Here is a 27,403-nt window from a genome sequence, read left to right as displayed (position 1 = left end):
CAAATCTCCAAGAACTCTTAATTCTTAATATGTAAGTACCTTACATCAGAGAAAAAAATAATGACTGTCTAAAGTTGTGCTGTCTCACATGGTAACCACTAGCAGCACATTGCTACGTAAATGTAAGAATTAATGAAAATTAAAGACAGTTTCTCAGTTACACTAGTTACATTTCACATGCTCAATAGCCATATGTGGCTAAATGCCACCCTATTGGACAATGGAAACATAGCCATTTTCTTTATCTTAGAAAAATATTTTCGTGTGCTCTGGTCTAAATGATGACCACTCACAGTGATACAGACAACAAGAATCCTCACCAACTATCAGTCCAGAAGGCTGTGTGGCCTCGGATGGTGCAGCTACTCTGGTTCTCAGAGCGACTTTGGAAGGATTGTGGGGATTTATCTAGATCTGGGTCTTCTGCTTCTCAGTTCACACCTGCCATTATGCCTTGCAGGTTCCCATGTAGTCCCCTCTCGCCTGCATTTCCAAAACAACTTCTTTGGCATCTTATATAAATCACAGAAACCATTACTTTATTATCTTGTGACCAATATCTCTTCTGGATAACTGGATACCTATTAGATTTCTCCTTAATTAGGAAGTCAGTTTACTGAGGAGAGTGATCATTTGTGTTTCCTGCAGAATCTGGCTTGGCAATGGATGAAATAGGATCAGTTTCATAAATGTGGGTGAAAAGATTCACAGTCAAAACTCATTGGGAACCAAAACTGAAAATCCTATAAGTTGCTATGTCAAAAAGCAGCCATTAGATGGCAACGAAACACCACAATAAACAAACCATAAAAACAACAGTGAGAGAGAAAAAAAAAAAAACCACCTGATGTTAGAAATACTGAGAAAGTAAGAGTGATACTGTCCGTGCCCAACAGGGAGCCCCAAAAGCTTGAATGAGTTCTCTTGTATGACCTGGAACACCTGGAGAAACTCCTGAGAATGGACACCACAGAGCCCTGTCTCTCTCTTTTTCTCTTTCTCTCTCTCTTTGTCCCTCTCACCCTCACACTCAAGAACACACAATGTGAAAAACACGTGAAAGACTATGTGAAGACATGGTGAGAAGGTGGCTCTTGGAAAAACCGAAAGAGGATCCTCAGCAGAAAGCCAATCCAGCTGGTCCTTAATGTTGGACTTTTCAACCTCCAGAACTGTGAAAAAAACAATTCTCTTGTTTAAGCCACCAAGCCTATGGTATTTAGGTGTAATAGTCTGAGCAGACTAATGAATCATGCTGACCATCTCTGAGCAGGATCTACTTCGGAAGGCAACTCATGGACATGGGTACCAGCTTAGCTGCTCTTCCTCCTGCTGTTTACACCTTCTGGTGAAGATAAGGACTCAGGCTGCACTCTCAGTGTGTTTGCATTAAACATGAGTGTTTCCTTGAAGATGCAGTTGTCAGCCTGTTTTGCTTTGTCATCAGAGTTGCATAAAACTGTGTGAGCTACTTGCTTGGTATTAACATTTAAGAATGTTCATATTTGTTGCCCACTTAGGTGCCAGAGGGGATTATGGGGGGCCCCAACTCCAGCCTCCACACTGTGTTCCAGGAAAGAGATTCACATCACCTCCAGGGCGCCAGAATTTTAGCAGTGTCTTAGCCTGGCACCAGCTGAACCCAGCCTGGTTCTGAGCTCCTGCTGGCTCATGCTGCCTTGAGGACACAAAGCCTTCCTGGGTCAGGGGCGGGAGTCTGGGATAGATGTCATCTGGTCATCAGCAGCCGAGCTGCCTTTTAGGAGCATGTGCACCTTCTCCTGTCACCATTCCTGCACAAACCGCCTCCAGCTGCTGTCCCTGCCCAGAGGCTGCTGAGGGTCTGGGGTCTTTTCAGGGGAGCAGGCTGGAGACAGCTCTGCAGTCACACTCCTCCTCTCCCCTCTCTCCCCTCCCTCCTTCTCCTGGGGCACCTCCAGGGCATCTCCTCTGCATCACTGATGGAGTGTGTCAGGGTGTTTGTGCCCCTCCTGCTCTGAGGTCATGATGCCAATTCATCCTACTTCACACATGACTGCCACTTCTGCAGAGCTGCCACATTTTTTCTCTCCCACGTCCTGCCTGTTGCTGCCCCCACAGTTCTCACTCCACGCCATTGATCCTTGTGGAAGGGTCACTGCTGGCAAGTTGTGATTACTGGAGACCAGAGAGTAAATTAAGAGATATTCGGAAGCTGGCACATGGACAGACGCAGACAGTGTGAACAGTCCCGCAGCCTTGTGAGTCATGACAGCTGGGCAGAGACCCCACGTTGCTACCAGTCAGAAATGTCTGCCACCAGGCCATCAGGTTGTTTGTCCTGTGACTATGCAGCTACTGAGCTATGTGTGCTGCTCTGTGTGATGGAGACACCAAGGGATGAATTGCCCATGCTGAGCTGTGGACACAAACGTCTCTCCATTCAGTCCTAGACCCAATTCCTGTCTCTTTTACACCTGCTGCCTTGTGCCCTCAGATGCTCCTCGGGTCACTCAGCATTTCCAGCAATGGACAGGTCACTACTGGCCCCAGCAGGGACATGGAGATGGGTCCTGAGCTTCAAGACACTCAGGCTCTATGGTGGGGAGAGAGCCATGAGACTGATGACCATTGCTGCTTTTAAATGTCCATGCTTAATTTATTAGAATTAAAATATTATGTAAGTAATTAAAGTTTTAACTATTTATGTATAAATTACATATTAAATTAATTTATTATATATATACTATATATGTAACATATAAATATAATTTATACCTAAAATATTATATATTTTATATCTCTCTATCTGTCAGTCTATCCATCTATCCATCTATGGAATATACTCTTTTTCTTTCTAACCAGAACAAAATCTGGCTGAGTAAAGTCTCTGGAGTGGGAACATTTGCTGACCCTCCGTCTGTGGCTCCAGCAGGATCTCAGCCACTTAAGACCAGTGAGAACAGAGCTGAGAACTGCCAGCCCCACATAGTCCGGGCCCAGCTCTAAGGTTCTGCTCTCTGAGACTGTCACCTGGGCTGCTGGGAGCTCAGCCTGGATCAGGGCCATAGGTGTTGTGAAGTTTCCTTCTCTAAATCTCCTGCTTGGCAGTCCCATAGGCAGGGCCTCTGGTTCCTCCCAGGTCCTCAGCCCCATCGCTCTGGACAGCAGCTGCTTCCTCCACAGCCCAGGGCCGGAGCCGGCAGCGCTAGGGCAGTGCAAGCCAGACCTTATTCTGGACTGAGGACCCCATTCCAAAGCTCTCCCCCATTTATTCCAGTACTTGGAAGCCTGTCGTGGTCCTAAACTCACAGCCCACATTTCTATAATTGGTTCATCTGAGATCGTTAGCAGGACAATTAGATATTTGACTCCAGCATCATCCTCAGGGACTGGCAGTTCCAAGCCCACCCCCTACAGCAACCCCCTCCCCTGTGCTACACAATGAAGCCCTTGGGACCTCTCTTTCTCATTCAATTTAACTTCTAAGCATAGGAATAATTAAAATGTGCCAAAGCTCTCAACATCTACCCGGCAGCAGTTCCCCTCTGCTTGTGGTTCACAAGGCACCAGCTCTGTCATGCTGTCCATGGTAGGGACAGTTGAGCCTCTTGCCCAGGGCAGGAGCAGGTATTAGGAGACACATGTGATCAGCTCATAAATATGTAAGGGGAGTGAGGGGTGCACAGGGCTTCTGTGAAGAATGAAAAGAAGGAAGACAAGGGGTGTTGCCCTGTATTTCTTCCTGGATCAGCTTTTGGAGAATTTGATGCCTAGAGCCATTGCGACCTTCTTGAGACCATGAGGCATAAGACCAGCATTGAAAAGCCAATGAGGTGAAGGTGTGAAAGAAGAAAGAAAGAATCTGGGTCGAATTTTCTATGACTGAGCAGGTGCATCATCCCTAAATGTTCTTTCTAACTCCTTGATATTGCTTAAGCCATTGCTATAGTTTCTTTAGTTTCTTTTCCTTGCTTGAGAAGTTATTCTAACTTATCCAGAAAAGACATTTAAGAGCCTGGCTGGACCTTAGATGTGCTCTTTACAACAGGATAGACAGTATTGTGCACACATATGTGAGTGTGTGTGTGTGTGTGTGTACATACATTTTTTTAATTGAGATTTTTTCCTCTGCTTGCTGGAGCTCAGGAAGGAGACTCCTTGTTTCCCCTTAGGCTTCCTTTGAGTAACGAAGGCTTCACTTCTACTGCTCATTTCTTTTCCTGCTTGTCCCTTTCTTCTGAATGGAGATGGCCCATGTGTTCCACTACTGAGTCTCAGCCCCTCCTACCCAAAGGCCTGAGTCTAGTGTTTTCTCTTTTGCCTTTATCCTGTTTTCTTGTTTTATTGTCATTGTCTTTGCATTAAAATAAAATATCATCTTTTTTCTCTGGATCTTAGCTATGAAGAATGCCATACTAATCATACTGAATTTCTTTGGAATGGTTGGTAAACTTACAAAATAGTGTTAAGAGGCACAGCCACGTGTTCAGGAAGCTGCGTGTAGAGTCACACTACCGTCAGCACAGGAGCCAGTGCCACTCACAGAATCTTTCCAGCCAGCTGGCGTGTAGAATTTCTCTGTGTAGTCACACTGCTCTCCCTCTTCTGTATGTCAGATTTCTGATTAGAATCCTGGCTTACTATCTGCATAGCCTTGGACATGCCTCATAACCTCTCTCTGACCTCAGTCTCTGACTGGAAGATGGGAGTAAAACATATTTCCTTTGTAAAAACTTATTTCAATCATGGTGTATGATAGACATTCGATAAATATGAGTATTACACCCATTCTGACCTTTGTTATTGTTAAGTTTATTAATTAAGATATTTAAGGTAGATTTGTAAAATATTGCCCCACATTCCTTTCATTGAGAGGTAGAGCCTTTATTCCCTTGTCTTGCATCTAGACTGATGCTTGGGACTTGCATTCAACAATAAAACGTGTTGAAAACAACCAAGTACCAGTTTGAAATCCAGGTCTCAAGAGACCTTGCAGCTTCCACCTTCTCCCCTTAAAAAATGAGAAAGCTAATCTAGCCTACTGGAGGTTGAGAGGCCAAATGGAAGACTGAGATGCACAGCCACCAGCCAGCACCAATTTTCAGACACCTGAGCAGAACTTCTAGGGGCATAACAAGGGTTCGGGGGAAGGTGGCTGGTAAGAATTGTCATTCCTCTAGAAAGAAATATTTTATCTCTGAAACTGTTCACATTGCCAGTGCATAGTGAGAACAAAAAGGTTATTATCAATTTAAAATTTCTACAGTCAATTCACCATTTAGTGTCTGCACCTGAAAATGACCCTGTTACTTAGTACAATCATGTCACACTTGATCATGACAAAAACTAGTCCCCGTGGCCTTCCCACCTTTGCCTGTGTACAAGAATCTACATAAACATGGTCATCAATGTGTCCTCAGGGCTAGGGAAAGCTATGAAAGGGCTTACAGTGATATGATCTCACCCTGAGGGGCAGGTGAGCAAGTCCATTTTGCATAATCTGATCAGGACCTCTATGAGCCTCTAAAGAGAGAGTGGACGTGGGGTGGGAACATGGAGAGAGAGCTCCACGGTCTTCAGGGAGACAGGTTTAAGGCTGTTTGTCTCTCTGCCTTGTTGTTAGTGTTAGACTCTGTGCTTCAGTTTCCTAATAAGATCTAGTCAAAACAACTCTACATATTACACTGCCATTTGCAGACCACTTTTGAGCACATTATCTCTGAGTCAAGGGCTAAAGTTCCACCTCATGATACATGGTGGGAAATGTGCTTATACCCTGAAAACCCATCACCAGGAGGCAGGGGATCTGGTACAGGAAGCTCATTTTGGAGTGTCCACAGAATCTGTTGCATCTAAACCTAAGGTCAAAGGGAATGAGGTTCAGCACATAGTTATCTGCCAGGTCTGCTCAGGTATGGGGGGCCTACCCCCCAAGGTGCTTGGAGGAGGTGGTGGAGGAGATGGAGATGTGTCTGGTCCCACAGAAGCTGAAGCTGGGTTGAGTGGAATAGTGATGCTGCTCCATGTACAGAGCTCCTTTCTGGAGGCTGAAACTGAGGTCACCCCAGAGCCAGCCAGATGTCTGCAGAGTGGTCACTTAAATTTCTATTCTTACTTACATAGATTGGGTGGGGAGACTTGTTCTGTTTTCTAACCTAAGCAGTTGCTGAGTTAACCATTGCAACTCCAGACAATCAGTTGAACTAAGCAGAGGCAAGCCAGCATTTGTTTATATGGAGCCTTCTGAGACCCCACTGGCCTGTTAATCACTGTACTGTATTAGGAGGAGACACCCTGAGTCCCTACAACTTGTCCTGAGACATGAGCAAGAGGTAGGTGGGAAAGTGTGTCACTCTAATATCCCACAGCAGTAAATGAGGCCAAACAAGAGGCACATAGTCACAGAATTTAATTTTGTGTCTCCAGATCCCAGAGACACTTGGATATTATATTCATAATGTAGGGATATCTTACATATCCTGAGCTAAGATGTGCTCAGAGAATTGGTTTACATACAAAATACAATTTTTTTACATGTAAAAATAACTCATGAACTTTTAAAAAATACAAATGAAATTACAGGTGTTTTTATATTTTGAGCAATTTTGCCACAAAGACATCCCACACAAATTGTTCTGTCCAAAGTGAGTGGAAAGGGTAAAATGGAAGGCAAAAGTGGATCACATTCAAATCAAGAACTCTCCATACCCTCCATGAGGGCTGAAGACTCAGTCCCTGAAGACTTTTAGAGCTCCACTGAATAGAGGCAGCTCCTCCCCAGAGAGTTAACTGCTTTCTTAGGCTGTGTCCTTCCCTCTGCATGATCGTGTGAGAAACAGCAGGTCTTTAAGCAAACCCACAGCAAGTTCTTCTGTGTGTGCCCCTCTGAATCTGGACACAGTTGGTGCTGGGTACACTTAGGGAGAGAAACTGATGAGGGGAGAGGAGGGGCGTATGTATACAAAGAGCTGGTACTGTGAAAGTTTAGTAGACTGAGTATGGTTTAAAAAAATTCCAGTTTTTATTCCAGGGAGAAAGTAATGTTACCTTACTTAAGAAAAGGACATTCATAGGGCCTTAAAATGGTGAAACTGTTCTGGATTTTCTGTGGGTTATACATGTAATTACAAGGGTCCTTATAAGAGGGAGACTGAGAGAAATTTTAACACAGACAGAAGAGAAGGCAGAGTGAACACAGAGACAGCGATTGGAGTGAAGTGGCCACAGCCAAGGAAAGCTGAAGCCACCAGAGGTGGAAGAGGCAATGAACAGACTCTCCCTTAAAACATCTGGAGAGAACAGAGTCTGCCAACACCCTGATTTTAGCCCACTAAAACTGATTCTTTAATTGGCCTCTGCAACTGTGAAAGAATACATTTCTGTCATTCTAAGCTACCAAATTTCTGCTACAACAACCCTAGGAAACTAACACAGTTGAGACTTGGGGAAAACCCAGATTATGGGAGCTGTGAAAGTTTGTAATTTCCTTGTTCAGGTTTCTAATGTTACACATAAGTGAATTAGTGGAAATTTCTATGGTAGAAAAAATGTATATGAAACCCTATAATGAGGTAACTCTAGGTTATAGAATAAATATTGAAACTATTATTTGAAAATGACATCTGGCTAGTAATATCTTCCATAACACTTTTATTCTATGATATTTAAGAGTGTGTAGAAATGGCCCTGGGTATTCTTTTCTAAAGGATTATGCTTCTTGGCACATCTCAATAAAACCTCAGGTCACCCCATGATAACCTTAGTGCTTCATGTCACAGATGAGGAAATCGTTCTTTAGAGCAAATAGGTGGTTTGTCCGATGCCACGTGGTCAGTGAGCATTGGGCCTAGGATTTGATCTCAAGTATATCTGACCTAACTGTTTCATTTATGTGACCATGTTCATCCCAGAGATAATCCCGAAACCTATAAAATAATGAGGGAAGACAAACCAGGAGAGTGTGAAATTCACAGCAGCCTGCTGCCTCTGCCCCACACCATGCAGACTGTGATCTTAAACTCAGCCTTTGTAGTTTTCTCCACAAAACCCACCTCTCTCAAAGCCTTCAGAAACACTATGTGTCTTTATTTCAGATTTGAGGCCAGAGGTATATGTTGCATTGTTCTGACCCCTCCTCATCTGCTCTGCCCATCCCCATCTCTCTGACTCAGCCCTTGCCTCTCAGATTGTGTCCTGTAAATCTAATTTGCCTTCATAATATAAAAACAAACAAAAAACTTCCATTCCTCCCAGGTTCTGTGAGAGCTGACTCCTATACTCAGATACCCAGATTATAAAAGAGGTGATCAAGCTATTTTTACCAGAATATTTTATACTTGAGACAATTTCTAGTGCCAGCTTTCCTCATGGTGAAATGTCCTCTGTCTCTTGTCAAAATTGAAACTAAATGATAAAAAGGGGGAAATATTTCCAAGAACAGAGGACAGACTCCCACTCATTAAGGTAACAGAAATGTCCTCTCCTTGTACCAGTTTCCTACTGCTGTTGCAACAAATTCCCACAACCCTACTGTCTTCAAAAACACATATTAGTTATCTAATAATTCTGAAGGTCAGAGTCTCACTGAACTGAAATCAAGAAGGCAGAAGAATTGTAGTCCTGATTCCCTGCTTTTCCAGCTTCAATATACTTCCACATTCCTTGCTCCATGGCGCCTTCCTCCCATCATCCGAACATGATTTTCCATTGTCACATGCCATATAAGAGGTTCAACTCTTTGGCCATGTTTTATCTAGATCAAATATATTTTTCCATGCATATGGGTACCACATAACAGAAAACGGAGACTCGCTGTCCTGGAGGTACAGACAGAAAAGCTGGTGTCTGTGTCAGCGTCATGTCGCCACTCACTGCTAAAGAGCAAAAGAGAAAACTGGCTTTGATGGTACACAGAAGGGACATGCACCCAGCAGCAGCCTCCCGCACTAAGGAGAGAAGGTTTTCTAAATTGTCTTTTCCCCAGGACCTCCCATGTCACCTGACTTCCAAAAATCCATGCTCCTGAAGATCTGCACCTGAGCCTCCAGGTACATACTGGTAGGTAGAGCAGCTCAAAGCAATTCCCAGTGACGTGATCTCTGTCTTCTTACTTTGGAGTGAATTGTTACAAGGTATCCTGCAAGGATCCAGGGTTCATAGTGTGTCTTAATCCTGGTTAGTATGTTTGGAGGTAAAAACAGTGATTTTGGTTGAAAGAATCAGGTTTGGCGTCACTAATCAGCCCTACATGCAGGTGAATTATGAAAATGGAGTACAATATCAAGAACCCCAAAGTAAGAACAAGGTGCAGTCCATTTAGGCCCTGGGTATTGAAGAGACCTATAGGTTGGGAAATGGTGGATCTGTGAGTGACACATGCATTGAGGAAACATGGTATTATCTTTGGCCATCTGCAGTAAATTGCTTGTCACCATACTGATAATAACAAAATTCTTAGAGCCATTACAGAATACTTTTGACATTGTTCTGATAAAAATAACTTTAATTTATTTTTTAAAAAATTCTCAGTCACAGAAGTGTTGTAAGTATAGCACAAAGTTTTTTTTTTCCCCCACAAGAACCATTTCAGAGTAACTAGAAGATATGATAGCCCCACCCTCGAAGATTTTGCTGTGTGTTTCAAACAAACAAGGATATTCTCCTATATAATCCCAATACAACTATGAAATGTATTACCCCATATAATCTTCATGCCCATTTCAATTTTTAACAATTGTCCAACTAAATGCTCTTTTAAATAAAATGTTCTCCCAGGGAGGAATATGTTTTCTGCAAGCAAATTTGTTCTTCTCTTGTCTGACCTGGGACACCTGGGGACACTGGGCCTAAGCTGAGTTACTGAGATGAACCAGCACCTGTGATTTGCATGTTCCCAGAGTACAGCCCACTGCCCTGAGGACTTATTCATAGGTTGCTCACACCCTGTGCAGGAGTCAGTCCCAGTCAGGACACAGCATGGACATGAGGGTCCCCACTCAGCTCCTGGGGCTCCTGCTGCTCTGGCTCCCAGGTAAGGAGGGAGAACACTAGGAATTTATTCAGCCAGTGTGGTCAGTACTGCCTGGCTCTTCAAGGAAGTCCTGTTGTAATATGATTAATTGTATCAAGATTTGCTTTTGTGTTTCTAATCTCAGGTGCCAGATGTGACATCCAGATGACCCAGTCTCCAGAATCCCTGTCTGCATCTCCAGGAGACAAAGTCACTATCACTTGCCAGGCAAATCAGAATATTGGTACTGAATTAGACTGGTATCAGCAGAAACCAGGGAAAGCTCCTAAGCTCCTGATCTATCATGTATCCAATTTGCACACGGGGGTCCCATCGAGGTTCAGTGGCAGTAGATCTGGGACAGATTACACCCTTACCATCAGCAGCCTGGAGCCTGAAGATGCTGCAACTTATTACTGTCAACAGGATTACAGTTACCCTCTCACAGTGTTACAAGTCATAACATAACGCCCCCCAGGGCAGCAGATGAGTGAGGCTGGGCTGCTCAAGCTGCTCTTCCTGTTTCCCCATCTGCTGATAGTGTTTCTCAGATGCAGCCGTGCTTTGAAGGTCAATAGAAGTTTTATTTGTAGTAGAGGCCAGAGAGGCTCCTCTGCACCCTACCTCTCTTTTCTTCTTCTATATCTCAGCAGCACAGACATGAGAATGACTCTCCCGATTTCATTAAAGACAGAGGTTAATGAACTAGAGAAGTCTTAGTTATGGCACCATGTGAGATTCATACAGCAAAAGAGAAGCCACTCTGGATAGTCCAAGACAGAATTGTTTTAATACAGGGAATAATTGTCTGAAACAGAATCTTACGAAGCATGAAGTGTGGTAGTCATGGAAGCTTACGCTAGAAACAAGAGATTTACTGGTGCTCCTCCAGGATCCACAGCGTATCTGTCACAGAAGGTACAGGCTGTCTAACCATGTGGTCCTCAGACCTATCTGGGAAACCCAGCAGTGGGAGTGCTCATTCTCTCACCTGCCTGAAGCACCTGTCCATGTGCTTTTCCAGCCCTTATCTCTACTCACCTGTCTTTCTCAGGTGCTGATAGATAGTATTCAGTCATCCTTCTCTGACTTCAAAACTCCTTGAGCAGCCCCTTCACTGACCAACTCTACAGAAAACCATAGAGGATCAAGTTCTGAATAATGTGGTCTCAAAAGTGATGGTGATATTGTAGAGCTGACAGCTGACTTCCTAGTATGGGAACTATTTTCCCCAACTCTCAAGATTGATCCAGTGAGGGAATGGCCCCAGAGTACATTTAGATTTGCTTTTAAATGTTAGCAAAAAGACTTCATTAAGTCATAGCATAAAAGAAAACAAAGCAAGTAAATTGTATAAAATATATAGTAATTGTATAAAATATATATATAAAATTTGACAAACAAATGAAGAATATGTCTTGACAAAAGAAAACAAAACATAAAAGTTCATAGAGCAGTTTTTCCTTGATATGAAAGTTTTCTGCTTCTGAAAAATCATCCAGAAGCCAGCAGCAGCAGCAGCATCACTGAGAGCATGTTACAAATGCAAAGCAGCAGACTCACCTTACACCTACTAAATGACAACCTGCATTTTAACAAGATAACAGGTGATCTATAAGTGGTTTAAGAAGCTATCTTTTAGGGGATATTTACTTCACTAAAGGAATATTTTTTTTCTGTCACATAAGGCCATTTAAGAAACATTTTATTTAGAGCCACATGTTGAAAACACACCCAGCTTTATTTAATAATTAATGCAAAAGAGCATTTGAAAACATGTTTAAGATTTTAAAGGATGAAAAGATTATTTATCTACAAAGCAGTCAAATGCCTTGATAACTGGAGTAAAAGTTTTTGGGAACTTTAGGAATTAGCAAAGTGAAAGAGTGAATTAAAATTGTGTGCACCACTGCTAAGGATTATTGGAATTAAATTTATCTGTACAGCTTCATTTGATAATTTTGTTCACTCTTGCAGCCTGCCATGAGAATGTTGTGTCCTGGGTTTCCATTGCCCTTCAGGCTTGGCCCAGAGTAAATGTAATCCACATGCTATAGACAAGCTTAATACCCTGCAGCAGAATCACTCATCTGAGCCCTGTCTTTATCAGCTAAATAATTGTTAACATGAACATCCATGAACATGAAAATAAATGCTTAGTGTTACAAGCTGCTGAGTTTTGGATCATTGGTTAGCAATTATTAATATGCAAAAGCTGACAAATACAGTATTCATGTATACACACACACACACACACACACACACACTCATATAGTAAATATTCACCCATACATATATTAAATATTCATATATACACATACAAAATTGATGGCATATATATGAATATTTAGTTATTCATTTATAAAAATCTTAAGAGAAATTAAATAAAAACAACAAACTATACAATATTTGAACAAAACGAGTAAAATTAACTTTGTTTATGAAAAAAGTGTATATATATATTCTATATATTTATTTGATAAGTTGTTGGGTAAACATATTAATAGAAATGTATATTCAGGCATAAATAAAGTGATTTAAGTATATATTTACTTTTATGTACATATATATGCAATGTATAATACAAACAAAATTATTATATAAAATAAACAGTTTAAGATGATAACCATTACTTTCCATCAAAAAAATGTGTGTTAAGGACAGATATCGTACCTGCTCTGCCTACATGAATTTCCTTTGTAATCTTTATTTCTAATACTCTTACTGAATTGGTGTGCTTACCATAAGATATTTTTTAATTCAATTGAAGTCCAAATGTTTTGAATAAAGATAATTTTGCATAATGTCAAAAAATTAAATCATTGCATCTTATGACTGTCCTCATTGTATGTATGAAGCCAGTGACGCTATGCTGGATGGAGTTCTTCTAACAGTGGAGGCTGGACTGATGTCACATCACCACCATAGTCAAAGAAGAATGGAAATCATACCAGTGGGCAAACTTCAGGGGTTACGTTAGGTGACCACTTGGCAAAGAGAGATAGGCAATTTGATGACACTGATTACTAGTTTTTTTAATTGACACATACTGATTGTACATATTCACATGGTATGGAGTTATATTTCAATAATGTATACAGTGTGTGCTGATCAAATCAGGGTAATTAGCATATCCATCATCCCAAAAAAGTGTCATTTCTTTGTGATGAAACAATTTGAGCTCCTCTATTCTAGCCATTTGTGAACATAAAATAAGTAGTTGTTAATTATAGATGCCTAGCACTACTATAGACCACAATTACTAGAGGCTGGGAATAGGACAAAGGAGGGAAGAATAGGCAGAAGTTAGAAGAAACACTACTGAAGAATTGGAGACAAAGTAGTTTTGAAAAGCTATGACTAGACCTTTCTAAAACGGGCCAAGAAATATTGTCCGGGATAGTTAGGGATAGTTATCACATAATGACAGTGACAAATTTTCAAGAAGATTTAATACTTAATATGTATGCACCTTACAACAGAGCACAGAAATAATGACAGTCTAAACTCTGCTGTCTCACATGGTAAACATTAGCTGCATGGAGCTACATAGATGTAAATTTGAATTAATGAAAAGTAAAAATAGTTTTTCAGTTAAACCAGTCACATTTCACATGCTCACTAGACATATGTGACTCAATGCTACTCTGTTGGACAACACAGATATAGACATTTTCATCATCTTTAAAAATTATCTTCATCAGCTCTGGTCTAAATGATCACACGTGGACACTCACAGCGTTATAGCCAGAGCTGAAACCTCACCGACTGTCAGTCCAGAAGGCTGGGCAGGCCCTGCTGGCTCCCCAGCTGGTACAGCCACTCTGATTCTCGGAGCTGCCTTGGAGGGGTTTGGAGAATGTAAGGAATGAGTCTGGACAGACAGATCTAGATGCGGTGCCCTCGATTTCCCACCCACCCCTGTCATTATGCTCTGCAGGTTTCCTCACTGCACACACTCTCTTTTCCAAAACCACATCTGTGATATTTCATGTGGACACTGTCGTTAGACCAATATCTGCTTTGGATCCCTGGAAACATGTTACTTTTGTTGTTAACTAGAGGGACAATTTGAGGAGAAGAATCATTTGTATTCCCTCCAGAGTCTAAGCTGTTGATTGACTTAATAGGTTCAGCTTCATGAATGTGGGTGAAAGGATTTACAATCAAAACTCATTAAACCCCAAATTAAAAAACAAAAGCAAAAACAAAAGCTTTAAGATGCTATGCCAAAAGCTACCATTAGATGGCAAAGAAACACCACAATAAACAAAAAATAATAAAAATAAAAAATAAAAGTTGCCTGATATTAGAAATACTTGGAAAGTAAGAGTGATACTGTTTTGCTATCAACAGGGAGCTCGTAAAGCTTGAGTGGGTTCTCTGCCATGATCAGGACAGGTAGAGGAGCTGTCAGTGTGCTGAGTTTTGGGGGAACCCACTCTGTGCTCTGTGCTCTGAGGCTGGAAGCCCAGCCTTGCCCTTCCCTACAGTCTTGGCCAAACTCATCTGCTATGAATGGAACTGTGTCCCCAAAGTGATATATTGAAGCCCTAATCCCTGACGTGATTGTATTTACTAATAGGGCTTTTGAGGAGGGAGGTAATTTAGAAAAAGCAAGTCATAAGTGTGGGACCCTGATCCAACAGGATTAGTGTCCTTGTGAGAGTAGAGAACAAAGCTTCTCTCTCTGCCTCTTGCTCTCTCTCTCTCTCTCTCTCTCTCTCTCTCTCTCTGGCTTTCTCTGGTGCTCTCACACCCTTCCTTTGAGGACACACAATGGAAAGGCCATGTGAAGACATGGTGAGAAGGTGGCTGACTACAGAGAAGGAAGGCCTTCACAAGAAAGTGAACACTGCTGGATTTTGATCTTGGACTTTTCAGCTTCCAGAACTGCAAAAAAATTAAATACTTGCTGTTTTTGTCACCCAGTATTTAGGTGTCACCTAGGTATTTAGGTGTGGCAGTCCAAGCACGCTAATACACCACCCCAAAATTCTCTGAGCTTATGCTGCTCAGGAGGCATCTCACGGACATGGAGACCAGCTTAGCTGCTCCTCCGCCTGCTGTTCTGACTCTTTGCTGAGGAAGGACTCAGTCTGCATCCTCGATATGTTTGCATTAAACACAAGTGCTTCCTTGAAGATGCAGTTCTCAGCTTGTTTTGCTTTCTGACCAGAATTGCACCAAAGTATATGAGCTACTTTTTCAGTATTAAAGTTAAGAGACTTTCATGTTCATTGCCCACTTAGATGCCAGTGGGGACATTGCATAGACTTTGTCTCTAGCCTCCCTCCTGTGTTTTAGGAGACAGGGCCACTGTCACCCGCAGGGCAACAGAGGATTAAAAGTGTTCTAGCCTGGAGCCAGAAGAACCCAGCCTGGTTCTGAGACCCTGCTGGCTCATGCTGCCCCTTGACATGATGCCTACCCGGGTCAGGAGTGGGAGTCTGGGACGGATGTCTTCTGGCCATCAGCAGCCAAGCTGCCTTCAGGGGCATGTACAGATCCTCCTGTCACCACTTGGGACAAATCCCACCCAGCTCTTTCTGCCTGGGAGCTTCTGAGGGTCTGGCGTCTTCTCAGGAGAGCAGTCTGGGGTCAGCTCTGCTGTCGCACCCCTCCCCTCCTTCTTCCTCAATGGGCACCTCCAGGGCAACTTTTCTATGTCACAGATGAAGCATATCAGGGTGTTTGTACCCCTCCTGTTCTGAGTTCATGGTGCCATTTCATCCTACTTCACTCATGGTTGCCATGTCTGCAGAGGTGCCGCAATGTTTCTCTCAAATGTCCAGCCCATTGCTGACCCCACAGTATTGACTTCACTCCACAGATCCTTGTGGAAGGGTCACTGCTGGCAAGTTGTGGTTTCTGGAGACCAGAGAGTAAAATAGCAAATATTGGGAATATTCAAATATTCACATGGTCAGACACAGCCCACCGTGAGCAGAGTCCCACAGGGCCAGGGCTGGGTGCTGAGCAGTTTCCTTCCCTGAATCCACTGCCATTCAGTCCCAAGGGCAGGGCTTTGCTTCATCCCAGACCCTCCGCCCCATCACTCAGGACAGCAGCTGCTTCCTCCACAGCCCAGGGCCAGAGCCAGCAGCTCTCGGGCAGTGCAAGCCTCACCTTAGCCCCGGGTCGAAGACCCTATTCCCAATCTCTCCCTCATTTATTTTGGTGCCTGAAGGCCTTTCTTGGCCTTACATTCACTGCATTTCCACATTTGACAAATCTACAATATGATCTGGATAATTAGAAATGTGACTTCGTTGTCATACACAGGACTTGTCTTGTTGCAATTCTTTCAGATAAAGATGGCTCTGGGATGTCTCCTACTCATGTAACTCAGAAGCATAGTGAGATTTAACTGTTGCAAAGCTCTTAGCATCTACACATCAGCCACCCCCTCCTTTTTTATTGCCTATAGGGCACCAGGTTTTTCTGGCTGTGCAAGGCAAGGACACATGAGCCTCCCCCACTCCTGGGTACTACTAAGGATTAGGGGCACAAGTGGTCAGCTCAGAAATGAGGTGTAACTGGGATGAGGGCTAGACAGGGCTTCATGGAAGGATTTTGATCCCTTATAGAAAGATGGATAATGAAAATTTTTTTCCTGCGTGTAGCAATTATGAGGCACCACAGTCCTCTTGAGGACATGAGAAATTAAGCCAAGTCTGAAAATCCAGTGTGGTGAAGATGTCAAAGCAGAAATACAGAAAAATCTCTGGGTCCTTTCTGCTGTTACCAAGCTATCACACCAAGCCTAAATGCTTTAACTTTCAGAACTCTTGTTGCTGCTGTCGTTTCTTTCACTTGCTTCTAAAATTATTTTAACTTATCCAGAAAAGACACATAAGGGGAAGAGTCCAGCTAGTCCTTAGACCTGCTCTTTAGGAGAGAACAAGTATTATCATGTGTATGTGTGAATGTGTTTGTGGAGAGACTGAGTCATGAAGGGAATGAAACATAGTAAGCGATGTCCTCCCCTTGCATCTCGGCCATGCTATGTCCATGTCCACACAAGCACAAACCACTTTGAAGAGTTTATAAATTCTACTCTCTTCCAGTCTTCTCTTTTTATATCATAAGAACAAAGCATCCCCTTCCTCTCAATACTTATCTTTCCCAATGTCTGATACACATTATGGACATCAAAGTAGAATTTTTTTCATGAAAGAGAGAAGGACAGTGGGAGAAGACGTAGAACCTGGGCATTATATGAAGCCTGTCCACACCAAGATGGGGTTTGCAGGCTTCCCCTCCACTGTCATTGTTTTGACGGGGATGATGCTGACTGATTGAGCCAAGCTGCTGCCAGAGGTGTGTTTGAGAGTTTACAAAGCAAAACTTCCAGACAATTAGTGCTGGATTTCCAGGAAGAACAGCAGGAAGGTAGATGGTTCTGGATTCACAGCAAGGAGGATTCAGAGAGAGTCCTGAAAAGGGTATGAGTGTGATGTTGGGGTGCAGAAAGCTGTTACCCCAAAATATGGTGCTTCAACATAATCAAAAAGTAGCCTCAAGGTCTCTCTGATCCCAGCTCCTTGTCCCTCAATTCTCTGTCACTCTCTAAAGGACAGGATGAACCTGTTTCCTTATCTGTCTAAAGACTGGACCCATGAAAGAAGACAATGAACTCTGGTCCTTTCTCTGAGTTTTCATGAACTTAACTCATATCACAGGAAGGAAGGCAGGAGTCTGTCATCACACCTGGACCAACTTTTGTCACAGTCCATTGTCTTGTATTTTGAACCCATTCAGTATTTTAAAGAAAATCATTTACCAGTCATTTTCCACTCTGGGAAAAGGGACATTGTCTCAGACCATAGTATGTTCTCTAGGCCCACTGAACACCACGAAGAATCATTTGCTCCTACACACCCGTCTCCCCTTTCCCTATGGAGATGGATATACAAGCTCTGTACCCCAGTGGAAAGTTAGGACATCACTATTTTGTGATTCCCCCATGCTTTGCATCCTCCCAACATGGTAAATAATAAAATTTGTTGTGTGTTTTCTTCATATTCATATTAACCTGTCAGTGAGTTTTGAATCCATGAACCTCTAAAAGAGGGTGGACCTGTAGTGGGAATAGGGACAGAGTGCTATGTGGTTGTTAGGGAGGTAGAAGACAAAAATTAAGGCTGTTTGCACCCACCTCTGCCTTGTTGTTAGACTTGGACTCTGTGGTTTGTTTTCTTAATAAGAATTAAGTCAAAACAACATTTCATATTACACTGCAATATGCATGGCACATTTGAGCACATTGTCTATGCATTATCGGATAAAGATTCAGCTCATGATCTGCAGTGCAAAATGTACTTGCAATGAAAAACCATCACTATACGGCAGAAGACCAGGGCCAGGAAGTTCGTCATGGGGTGTCCACGAAATCTGCTGCCTGTGGACCTAATGGTAAGGGGAGTGGATTTGGGACCCACACCCCCAGGATAAATAAGCAGAGTTTCCCTTGCAGAGGACTGGCATGTCTGATTCCCTGAACCAGAGTTCATTTCCAGCTTTCTCCTAGGGCTGGCTGGCTCACTCCACCTGCAGCTTCAAGAAGGTGGTGGAGGGGGTGGAGGTGCCTCTGGTCTCACAAAAGCTGAGGCTGGACTGAGGAGAACAGAAATGCTACCCCACTCAGAGGGGTCCTTTCCAGATGCCAACATAGATGTCACCCTGGAACAAGCCAGATATCTGCAGAGTGGTCTCTTGGCCTTCTATTCTTACAGAGATTGGAAGGCTTGTAATGCTTATTGCTTTAACCAGATGTCAAATTAACCACTGATGAAAGCTCACAACATGCAATCAGATATCCCAGGACAGACAAGCCAGTATGTGCCCATATGAAGAGTTCCGGGGCCTGGCTGGCCTGCGTCATGACTGTATTGAGTTAGGAGGAGAGCTTGCAGAATCCCCGCAACTTGTCCTGGAGGAGACAGCTGCAGAGGCAGGTGGGAAAGTGCCACCATCGTAACACCCTCAGCAGAAGATGACACCACAGGAGTGGTACTTAGGCAAACATTTTATTTTTTTGTGCTGGATCATAGAGACAATTGGATATTATATTGAGAATTTAGGCATTTCTTAGCTATCCTGAGCAAAGATACGTCCACAGAATTGGTTTTCATACAAAACATTTCAAAATTCTTCATGAACTTAACTTAAAAAAATAGGAAAAAAATGATAATCTTTTTTATACTTTGAACAATTTTCTCATCTCAGTCACTTCACAAAAACATACTGTTCAAAGTGAACAGAAAAGGCAAAATGAGAGGTGAATGTAGATCCTGTTTACTCAAGACCCACACATACCTTCCATGAAGGCTGAGGACCACAGACTACTGAAGACATTTAGACATCCAAAGAATAACATTCTACAACTGTCCTCTGTAGAGACAGCTTCTTCTCAGACGGCTAAGGGCTCTCTTTGGCTGTGTCCTTCTTTGTGCCTGATAGTGACTAACTCAGCAGGTCTTTAAGCAAACCCTAAGGAAACTCTCGATGTGTGCTCCTCAGAACCCGGATGTAGTTGGCCCTGGATGCACTTAGGGATGCAAAGTGATTTGGGAGGCAGAGGGGATGTGTACAGAGAGAGTTGCTCCTGTGCTGGTCTAAAACACTGAGGATGCCCCCCCCCCAATATCATATTCTGTTCTCCAAGCCTGCAAGTGTTACCTTATAAAAGAAAAGGGCCTTTCCTGAAGTTAATTAAGGCTCTTGAAATGGTGAAATTGTTCTGGATTTTCTGTGGGCCCTAAATGCCATCACAAGTGTCCTTGTGATGACAGAGACAGCAAAGGAGATGGCAGTGTGAACACAGAGACAGAGATTGGAGTGATATTGCCACAGCGAAGGAAAGTTGCAGCCACCGGAAGCTGGAAGAGGCAAGTAACAGATTCTCCCCTAAAACTTCTGGATGGAACCTACCCCGCCAACATCTTGATCTTGGCCCAGTGAAACTGATTGTGAAACTGGCATCCAGAACAGTGAGAGAATACATTTGTGTTGTTTAACACCACCCAATTCATGTTTTAACAGCCCTAAACAAAACAAAACAAAACAAACAACAAAAACACTAACACAGATGGAGGTCAGGGAAAACCCAGACTAAAGGAGCTGTGGTAGTTTCTTGTTCAACTTTCTAAAGCTACACATGAATGGAATGGTGGAAGCTTTATGGTGGAGAAAATGCACATGAAACCCTATGGAGAGGTGGCTGTTATTTGTGGAATAAGTATCGATGACTTTGAGTTGAAAATGACAGCAGCTAGTAGTACATTACCTAATGTCTTCATACTAAGTTATTCAAGGGGACTGGGTGCTCTTCTCCACACACACATGTGTTTATATATACTTCATAGTGCCTCATCTGGTTAAACCCTCAGGACAACCCATGATAATGCCTCATTTCACAGATGAGGAAACTTCCATCAGAGCAGAGGTGGTTTGTCCACAGTCACATGGTCAGCAAGTGCTGAGGCTGGGATTTGAACCAGGTTTCTCTGACCTTAACTATGCTCCTTCCTTGTGGCCATGTTCATCCCATGGATGAGCCCAAAAAAACATAAAAAATGAGGAAAGAAAAAACCAGGATGTTGTGAAATTCACAGCTGGCTGCTGCCCCTGCCCCACATTCCTTGCTCCACAGCCCCTTCCTGCCATCACTCCAACACCCATTTCCATTGTGACATCTTCTCTCTGACTGTGACCCTACTTTCTCCCTAGTATAAGGGCTGTTATCATTACATTGGTCTCAATAGGATAATTCAAATTTATCTACTGATCTGAGAAATTTTAATTTAATCATGTCTAACAAGTTCCTTTTGCCACAGAAGGTAGCATTCATAGAATTGAAAGATTAGGACACAGATATCTTCTGGTGTGAGGGTGTAATTCATCTCAGTAACAATTGTCATTATCCATACAACTGTCCCCGCTAATGTAGAATAATAAATTCCAAGACAGATTTATGAGCAACAGAGATGGAAGAAATCTGAGACTTGGGTTCCTGTGATCTGTGGGTTTTTTTTGGGGGGGGGTTCTTATTTATCTACCTCTAATGTCTAAAGGTGACTTCACAGTGTGTAGATATTTTTTAAAGCTCCTTTGATTTTGTGACCTATGAGAAAAGAATTACTTCTTAAATATCATCAAAGAGAGATTGTTAAATAAAAGTCAACGTGTCTTAAATTGTCTAAATTTTCTTACACATCAAAAAGAAGTGGAAAGAATTTAGACCCTCTGAGAGTGAAAATTTGTCCACTGCCTTAGGTTGGGTCCACCAGTGTCAAGGATTCCCCTGCAGGCATTATATTCACAAGGTGCAGGAATCACTAGGAAAAAAGAAGAAAAGAGAGACAGAGAAGAGAAGATGGACAGAGAAAGGCACATCAGCAAGTCAGCCAGCACTGAGGAGGACTGGAGCTCAGGTCGATTTGGATACACAGGAAAGTTCCTCTGGCTATTCCCCGTGAAGTCTGAGGGAGCTGGGGTATGTGCACACCCCTCCTGTCATCAATGATTGAGGGCTGTCCCAGAGGATGCCCATTCCAGGCCTGTGGTCTGCTGTGTACACAGACAGAGCTGCCTTCCTCAGCTTCAGAGAGAGCAATGAGGCACAGACATGGTCTTTAGATGACAGCTGTCACCTCTCACAGAGAGACAGAGATACAAAGATTACTCAATGCCCTGATGTTAAGAGCAATGAGAATGCCGAAGGGACTGCACCAAGGAAACTCCATCAAGAGAGGAGAGACCAGTCACAGCCCTGAGTCAGTTTTTGCTTCAGCTTTTATTATAAAGACAAGAAAGTTACAGAAGAAAAACAGATGGTTAATCAATCACAGTGAAAACATAAACAAACTGGCTACTTGACAAACTTCATTTAAGCATGTATACCTTAAAATAGTTCAAGCAATTTATGATCAATAGGAGTCATAAAACTAAGCTATGTGGTGTACAAAGAAAAACAATGAGATAATCACCAAAGCACATAACTCCCTAAGAATTTCAAAGAAACAGCCTAGGCCGAGATGTAGAACATCCCCCAGGCATGAACTAATCTAACAGAATATCCTTGAAGATCTTAGCTTACATACTTTCCCATCATTTAGGTTTACCTGAACTAAGGGCTACTGCCCCCAGAATAATACCCCTTCTGCTTCAATTCTCTTATCTACTTCAAAGGCTTTAGTCCTGTGAAAGTTTTCTGGTCTTTCTCAATCTTAGCATTTCTACATGTTTTTCTAAAGGGTTTTGGCTGTGGCCTCCTAAGCTAAGGACTTTGGTTCTGTGAAATACATGTGTTTCATTTCTATCTCATTAATCACTTCTTAGTCAATATCCTCTACACTCAGCAGAAGTGCAGTGAAGGGGAAAGGCTGAGGGGACCAACAGTGACTCCTACATCTACTCAGAGAAAAAATGTGGACCTTCAATCTGGAGCTCCTATGTGCGTGCATCTTTCTAGAACAAGATCCTGGCAGGCTGGCTGCAAGTGAGTTCCCTCGAAATTCATGCCCTGAGACATGGAACAGGATGTTTGCACACAGGCTGCCCGGCAGTGGCTTGGCCACCTGTAGTCATGCATCACTCTTCAGAGTCCCTGGGCTCCAAGACACTGACACTGACTATGTAGTGAGTTTCACTTCCCCTGCTGCTGAACATGTTTGGGGAAACATAAAACATGCTATAAGGGGTTCAGTTCTGTCCATGTTTAGTCAAGACCCAAGATACTTCTTGTACATGGAACTGGATTGACAGGAAATGCTGACTCTCTCCACTGGAGTGGCAAACAGGGAGCCTGGTCTTACTCAGAATAATGTCCCCACTCACTGCTAAAGAGTAAAAGAGAAAAGTGGCATTTATGGTGCACAGAAGGGACATGTACTGAGCAGCAGACACCCTCACATAGGAGAGAAGGCTTAATAAACTCTCCTTTCCCCCAAGGCCTCCCCCATCACCTACCCTTCAGAAAGCCAGGTTCAGGGCAGCTGCACCAGAGTCCCAGGACCATGCTGGTAGGGGGAACAGCTCAAAGCAATACCCAGTGATGTGACCTTGGTAGTCCCACTTGGGAGAGAATTGTTCCTAGGAAGACTAGACTGATCCAGGGTTTCAAGTTTACCCTAATCCTGAGTACTACATTTGAAAGCAGAAACAGTGATTTTTATTGAAGCCATCAGATGTGCCATTACTAGTCAGCCCAACATACTATTGAATCACGGGGAAAAAGATCAAGTTGCAGAACAGGGGTTAGACTATCAGAGGCCCCCAAATAAGAATGAAGAGCAGCCCATTTAGGCCTTGGGTATTAAAAAGAGTTATAGCTTTGAATAATGGTGGATTTTTCTGAGTGACACATGCATTGAGGAAACATGGTATTATCTTTATGTCTCCGCAGTAAATTACTTGACTAAATTTAGATAATAATGGTTTAGGGCCATTATAAAATGCTTTTAAATATATTTAAGAATGATTGAGATAGATGTTCTTTCTTACCTAAAAATATATAAAACAGCACAGAAGTGTTTTAAGTACAGCATAAAGTATCTTTTCTCCACTGGATCAATTTGAGAATAAGTTCAAGAACAGAGAACCTCAACCTCTAAGACTTTACTAAGTATTCTCAACAACAACAACAACAACAATCACCTAAGGAAACTCCAAAACAGTATAAAATACTTTTTTCTCTCAAGTCATTAGGTCCATTTCAAACATTGACAATTGTCTCAAAAATACCTTTTGTAATAATATCATCCCCAAGAGAGAAACACCATCTTCTAAGCTGATCTGTTCTGACGGGGCACACCTGCAGACACTTGCCTGCGGTGTTACTGAAATGAGTCAGCCCTGCTGTTGTGCCCAGCCCTGTTCCAGCCCCTGTGATTTGCATGCTCCCAGAGCACAGCCCGCTGTCCTGAAGACTTATTCATAGGCTGCTCAAACCTTGTGCAGGAGTCAGTCCCAGTCAGGACACAGCATAGACATGAGGGTCACCACTCAGCTCCTGGGGCTCCTGCTGCTCTGGCTCCCAGGTAAGGAGAAAGAACACCAGGAATTTACAAAACCAGTGTGGTCAGTGCTGCCTCGCTATTCAGGGAAGTCCTCTTGTGACATGGTTAATTATGTGGATATTTCTCTTTGTGTTTCCAATCCCAGGTGCCAGATGTGACATCCAGATGACACAGTCTCCAGAATCCCTGTCTGCATCGGTAGGAGACTCAGTCACCATCACTTGCCAGGCCAGTCAGAGCATTGGCAGTTCATTAAGCTGGTATCAGCAGAAACCAGGAAAAGCTCCTAAGCTTCTAGTCTATGCAGCATCAAGTTTGTACACTGGGGTCTCCTCGAGGTTCAGTGGCAGTGGATCTGGGACAGATTTCACTCTCACCATCAGCAGCCTGGAGGCTGAAGATATTGCAACTTATTACTGTCAACAGTATTATAATACCCCTCCCACAGTGTTACAAGTCATAACATAAACCCCACAGGGTAGCAGATGTGTGAGGCTGCCCCATCTGCTTCTTCTGGTTCCTTCATCTGCTGAGAGCATTTCTGAGAAACAGGCACACTTTGAAGGTCACTTTTAGGTTGTGATAGAAGGGACCAGGAAGGCTCTTCTGCAGCCTAATTCTCTTTCTCCTTCTCTGCTCCACACCACACACTTGAAAATGTCTCTCTTGATTTCATTAAGGACAGAGTTTACACACTGGTAAGTCTAAGTTACAGCATCAGTTAGGATTCAAACAGCAGTAGAGAAGTCACTCTGGATACTCCAAGTGAGAATTGTTTAAATAGAGGGAATTAGAGTCTACACCACAATCTTACAGAGCACGAGGTGTGCAAGGATGGAAAGCTGATCCTAGACACAGGGCATACTCTAGTGCTTCCCCAGCAGCTAGAGCACACCTGCCACTGAAGGTGTGGACTCCTCAGTCCTGTCTGGGAAGCCCAGGCATGGGGGTGCTGATGCTCTCAGCTGCCTGCAGAACCTCACCACGTGACTCTCCAATCCTCACCTCTGTCCCTGTGTCTGGCTAAAGGTGCTGATGGAAAGAACTGAGTCCTCCTCTTTTGATTCTCTAATCTCATGGAGGGCACTTCACTGAGCAACTCTACAGAAAACCAAAGAAGGGAATGTGGTTTTGAGAAATGTGCTTCCAGAAATGAAGCTGACATTGGGGAATCAATAGCCGACTTCCCAATATGGTCACTATCTCCTCAAATCTTAGAATTTTTTTTAGTTAGCGGATTGAACTAAAATACACTCAGATGTGCTTCTAAGTGTTATCAGCAAGTATGGGATCACAGCAACAATACTTACTTAAATCCTAAAGGACAGAGAACAATGAGGAACTTGCATGAAATATATAAAAATTGTTTGAAAAACAAATAAAAAGTCTTTCCTGACTAATAAAAAAAAATCACAAACAAAAAATTAAATGTGCATGTGACATTACTTTTCTTTAACATAGAAAACACTGCTACTCAAAATCTGTCCTGAAGTCAGCAGCATCATCGAGATCACTGTGAGCTTGTTACATGTCAACACAGCAGACCCAGCTAAGACCTATGGAAGGAGAATTTGCATTGTAACAGGATAGCAGGCGTTTTATCAAGGTGTAAGAAGCTATGTTTAAGGGGATGTTTACTTCAGCTAAAACATTTTTTGTTCTTTAAGAATTTTTTTCCTATTTTGACCATTTCAGAAATTTCTTAAAAGCTGCTTGTTGGAAACTCACCCAGCTTTATTTTCCAATAAATGCAAAATTACATTAGAAACATTTTTAAGATTTAAAGGTTGAAAACATAATTATTTGCCTATGGAATGATCAAAGAGCTTGATAAATAAATGGAATAAATGTTTTTAGAAACTATAGGAATTACCAAGATGAATACAAAAAATCAAGATTTGTGCACTGGTGTTAGAGATTACTGGATGTAAATATGCCTGTTGTTAAAGTTTATAGAAGGTCATTTGTTTGGACTGAGCTCCTGCATAAAGAGCTCAGCAGATCAAACCAGAATGGAGTTCCTCATGCTAAAGTTCCTCATCACCAAGCTGAATCTAAGTAGCTTACCTACCCTTTATAAGAAAGTTCCCTCTGCTTTCACCTTTACTAGGAGAGTAACTTTGAAACTAAAAATCCACTTTCTGTTTCTGCTTTCCTCACGTTTTTACTTTCTATGAAACCAACCACCTCTTTACAGCTCATCAGAACACTCATTCTGTTTTACAGAATGTGGTTTTGCCCAATTCTAGAATCGCAAATAAAGGCTTAGTGAGATCTTTAAACTATTTTTTTTTGTAATTTTAACTTGTGATACTGTGCAGCTTGATTCGAGGGCTTTGTTACTGTCATTTTTCATCAGAATGTTGTGCCATGGGTCCTCACTGCACTTCAGCCGTAGCCCCAGATCAACCGTAATCCATAGGATGGAGACAAGTGCAGTGCCCTGCAGCAGAATCACCCAGCTGAGCCCTGCCTTTATCAGTGGGATCATTGTTAACAGGGGCATCTGCAGACATGGAAATAAATGCTTCCTACTATAAGCCACTCAGTTTTGAGTGGTTTGGTCACCAATAATTATTATGCAAAAGCTGACCAGTACAATATTTACATCCACCCATAGAGATGTACTTCATCAAAGTTGATAGCATAGATATAAGTATTTAAAAATTCATTAATAAGTATATAAAGAAATGATTAAAGAAGAAAAAAACTAAATAATTTTTGAATCAAATCAGTAAAATTAATCATAATTATATAAAAATATGCATGTAAGTATATGCCATACATATCAGTGTATGTATTAATATTGAGCAAATTATTGTCTGCATCTACATATGCAAACATATATGCATGTCTAAATAAGATTGTTTAAGTATATATATATATATGCACATATATATGCAAACTATGCATAGGTAAAAAATATTATGTTAATTATATGGTTTTGGATGATTCCTCTTCCTCTTACTTTCCATCAAAATTTGGTGTCTAGGAACAGATGTAGTACCTTCTCTATTAACAGAAATTTTCTTTGTAATATTTATTTCTAAAATGCTCACCAAATGGGTATGTTAATCTTAAATGTTTTTCTACCTCAGAGGAGGACCAAAGACTATGAATGAAATAACTTTGCCTAATTTTAAGAATTAAGTCATTGTGTCCTATGAAAATCCTCTCTATATGTGTGTCCCAAATAATGCTATGCTGGATGAAGTCCTCCTAATAGTGGAGGGTGGACTGATGTCACATCATTACCATAACCAAGGATGCCCTAGAACAATTAAAATCACAACAGTAGGTAAACTCCAAGATTTATATCTAATGGTCACTTTGCAAAGAGAGACAGGTAATTCAATGACATTGACTATTGGTTTTTATAGATTGTATG

At 42.2% G+C, this 27,403-nt stretch overlaps 1 protein-coding gene across 1 annotated transcript in view; it reads right to left on the bottom strand.

The window, feature by feature from the left end:
• Positions 1–3,070: 3,070 nt before the first annotated feature.
• LOC134362603 (prominin-2-like) overlaps positions 3,071–27,403 on the bottom strand; it is a 36,866-nt gene continuing 12,533 nt past the window's right edge. The window contains 1 exon segment of the mRNA XM_063077800.1: positions 3,071–3,187. Coding sequence (XP_062933870.1) covers positions 3,071–3,187 — 117 coding nt within the window.

This window comes from Cynocephalus volans, chromosome 14 (genome assembly GCF_027409185.1).
Source record: "Cynocephalus volans isolate mCynVol1 chromosome 14, mCynVol1.pri, whole genome shotgun sequence".
Lineage (NCBI taxonomy): Eukaryota > Metazoa > Chordata > Mammalia > Dermoptera > Cynocephalidae > Cynocephalus > Cynocephalus volans.
This window is presented reverse-complemented; position numbering and strand designations above follow the sequence as displayed.